The 3,506-nt window shown below is 42.2% G+C and overlaps 1 protein-coding gene across 1 annotated transcript; it reads left to right on the top strand.

Moving 5' to 3' along the window:
- Positions 1-288: 288 nt before the first annotated feature.
- On the top strand, positions 289-2,735 carry LOC133524546 (larval cuticle protein LCP-17-like; the record flags this gene model as incomplete). Its single annotated transcript, XM_061860631.1, has 3 exons — positions 289-489; positions 1,706-1,810; positions 2,457-2,735. Coding segments are annotated over 3 exons (528 nt in total), but the record flags the coding sequence as incomplete, so codon positions are not given.
- Between the last annotated feature and the right edge of the window lie 771 nt (positions 2,736-3,506).

Below are 3,506 nucleotides of genomic sequence, written 5' to 3'. Positions count from 1 at the left end.
TATGTATTTAAGCCAAAACACAAGCCTTCTTGAGCTTACTATGAGGCTTAGTCAATTTGTGTAAGAATGTCATATAATACTTATTTATTTATTTAAGACTCCTTTTTTTGAAGCACTTCATGTAGTCTTTTCGTTTCCTAAGTGTCGTCTATGAAATTTAGCTTAAAAGGCAACAAAGACATAAAATTCTAAAACAAAAGTTAGTATTGATAGGTAAAACCTAATATATGCCGGCACCATCTGTAAAATAATTTCGGAACCACATTGTTTTATTTCAATGTGACTTTTTTCCAGAAATTCCTAGTCGCCTTCGCCCTGGCTGTGGCCTGCGTCCATGCTGACGTGTCCCACGTGGTCCGCTCCGGCGAGCAGGCCGCCGAGGTCGTCAGCTCTGTGTCTGACGTCCGCCCCGACGGCTTCAACTACGCCTACGAGACCAACAACGGCATCCAGGCTCAAGCCGAGGGTGTTGTACAGGACATAAACTCGGTGAGTTATTCCATGCCGTGGTCCGGTCCGGCGAGCAGAGATCGTCAAGTCCGATTGTTCCCACTACGTTAACTGTTATAAAATGTACACGATGAAGTTGAAAATTATTATTTTATAGGTCATACTGAACAACTTTTACTACAACTATTACTTTTACTAAATGTCAACGTCGGACCATCTAAAATGTATGACACGGCCAAAATTTTTTTTCGTTATTTTGGGGTTTGTCCCATAATAAAAGTTATAAAAGTATAATTTAATATTTTTCAACTCCTGATCATTGATTCAATTTTATCGTGTCGTCGTGTGACGGGACAGGGGAACATCAATAATATCATGATATATGTCGCACGATGTTATATAACATTGTATAACAGCCAATGTGGGAGCCTCAGTTTTATCAGTAGACTGAGTAGACCTAAAGTCGCGAACCGCGGAGCGCCTCCATTTCAGCTTGGGCAATGCTTTCGTATACCCGGCTGTCCTAGGTTGCATTTCTCAATCGATTCTCGATAATTTTGTGAGTAGGTTCAGTAATTATTCATAGCCACACATTTAAAGGCACTATTTAAGTCTGTCTAAAATAAATATTAGAATGATTAATATTTAAATGTTGGTTGCGCCACGCCATCATACTAAAACAGCAGATAAGATTTGGAGAATATATGGTCATTCTCAAATTTTATTTTTGTGGTCAAACTCAACTTCGTCAAATTTTTCATACATTTAAATCTGGCGAATGACCCATATAATGCACCGATGGTTTATAACCTGGTATACGACATGGGACACCTTATGCCTGAAATTAATTACAATTATGCCACCAGCATGTTTATACTACGTCGATGGCAAGCAAGCATACGGCCCGCCTGATGGTAAGCAGTCTCTGTAGCCTATGTACGTCTACAACTCCAGAGAAGTTACATGCTCGTTGCCGACCCTAACACTCCGCACCCTCGTTGAACTCTGGCAACCTTACTCACCGGCAGGAACACAACACTATGGGTCTACATAGTATTACTTGGCTGTGGTTTTCTGTAAGGTGGAGGTACTTCCCCAGTTGGGCTCTGCTCTAGATCTGGAATCACATCCGCTGTTCTGTGCCCTACCACACAAAGCGAGATGACATTCACAATACCCATTCCTCTCTTTTGGACGTAGTTTAAAGTCGTAGCATATGCCTAAAAGTGAAATTAATTGTAATCTCCTATTCCAGGAATACCCTAAACAAGTTGTCCGAGGATCCTACAGCTACCGTGGAGATGATGGCCAGACCTACCAAGTCAACTACGTCGCTGACGAAAACGGCTTCCAGCCCGAGGTAAGACATCTCAAACAACCAAATCTTCTTAACAAAGAACATCAGTCCATAATAACACTGTGACTTATCATGTAGCATGGAGAATAAATCGTGTCATTTACGAGAACGCGTGCCTTGACTCGTATCGTCATATTATTAAGGGTTAGATTTGGCAAATCTGCGCGTCATCGTGGATGACACGAACTATGAGTGCCCACTCCATACACCGATTTCTCGAGTCAAAACGATTAAATAAAATAATTTCATAGTCACTACACTAGTTCGCAAAGGCTCTTTTTTCATCAAAAAATTATGGAAAAGTTGAGTTTTAAGCAAAGTGATTAGATGAAAAAATGGAATTATTTCCTTATGTTGGCCAAGTCAATGCCACAAGATTGACTTATAGCATTTATAGTTAGTATTTTCCTCGCGTTGGTGTGTTGAAAATTATTATTTCACTCGGTAGCAAAGTTTGTTTAACCCTCGTGACTTGAAACCCTCGCAAACATGCAAATTCCACTTTTTCAATTTTGAAAATTCGCTTGTTCGGGTATCAATATTAGCAGAATGAGTTAAACGACCACTATATAAAACAAATAACTTTTGTTTCGCTGATGTAAAATATTCTAAAAATGAAATTATTGACAGCAACTTATTTTTATTACAGGGTGCCCACCTCCCCGTACCCCCAGCAATCCCTGAGGCCATCGCGCGCTCCATCGAATACATCCGCACCCACGGAGGCCAGGAGGCCGTCCGCTCCGCCGCCCCCGTCGTGTCTGCCCCCGTAGTCACCGCTGCCCGCGCTGTTGTTGCCCCTGCCCGCGTTGCTGCCACAGCCTCTGCCAGCACCTTCAGAAGACCCACCAACCAGTTCGGCCGCTTCTAAATAAACGATAGAGCTCCATTGACCACTGCCAATAGTTAATAAATGTAATTGATTGAAGTTTGATTTTAATTCTTATATTTAACATCTGGATCCGCAAATTTTCCAGCGTCGCGCTACCTGCTTTCTTGGCTTCGATACACGTTCCTAAAAATTTTAGCCCCTTTCCAACGTGAAGTCTCTAAAATGCCCGAACACAGTCTCTAACTCGCCTGTAAACCCATGTTCGCAAAAACAGTGGGACCAGCCTCTCAGTCGTCTAACGAAGAGCCACTGGAGCCAGCACTTATTCCGACAAAAGCTCGTCTGAAACCTCAAAAACGTCACTTTATCAGGACATTGATATTAATCTGCAGCTATACATCTGGCAGTGATGCTGCAGAGCAATGCTGTCGCAATTATATTCAACCCTTAAAATTTTCGCTGCCAAGGAAAAAAAGGCGACGTGGTGGGGGTGCCCACGCCACGCAAGTTTTAAGTCGTACTCTTTCAACTTCGTATGCAGTTGCTGGCAGCTGGGTGGAAACATCGATGAACTTGAGTTCGAGTTGGTGGCGAAAGGGTTAAGGATAGTTTCAGCGGGAAATGCATGTCACTGTCATCAAGTCGACGTCTTTGGTGTCGCGTTTAAATCCATAACTAAATAAGGTCAATACGGGATACGATTAAGTGTGGCTACGGGGTAGGTCTAGCTGGCCTTCACATTAAACACTAACACAGAATAAGTAATAGTAATATCGTACAGAAAACAAACTTCGTACAAAACCGAAGTTTGACAGCGATTTAGGGACGAATCATGCTGTCCCTTTCTAATGTATGGCACTATCCCTA

This window comes from Cydia pomonella, chromosome 13 (assembly GCF_033807575.1).
Source record: "Cydia pomonella isolate Wapato2018A chromosome 13, ilCydPomo1, whole genome shotgun sequence".
NCBI lineage: Eukaryota > Metazoa > Arthropoda > Insecta > Lepidoptera > Tortricidae > Cydia > Cydia pomonella.
This window is presented reverse-complemented; position numbering and strand designations above follow the sequence as displayed.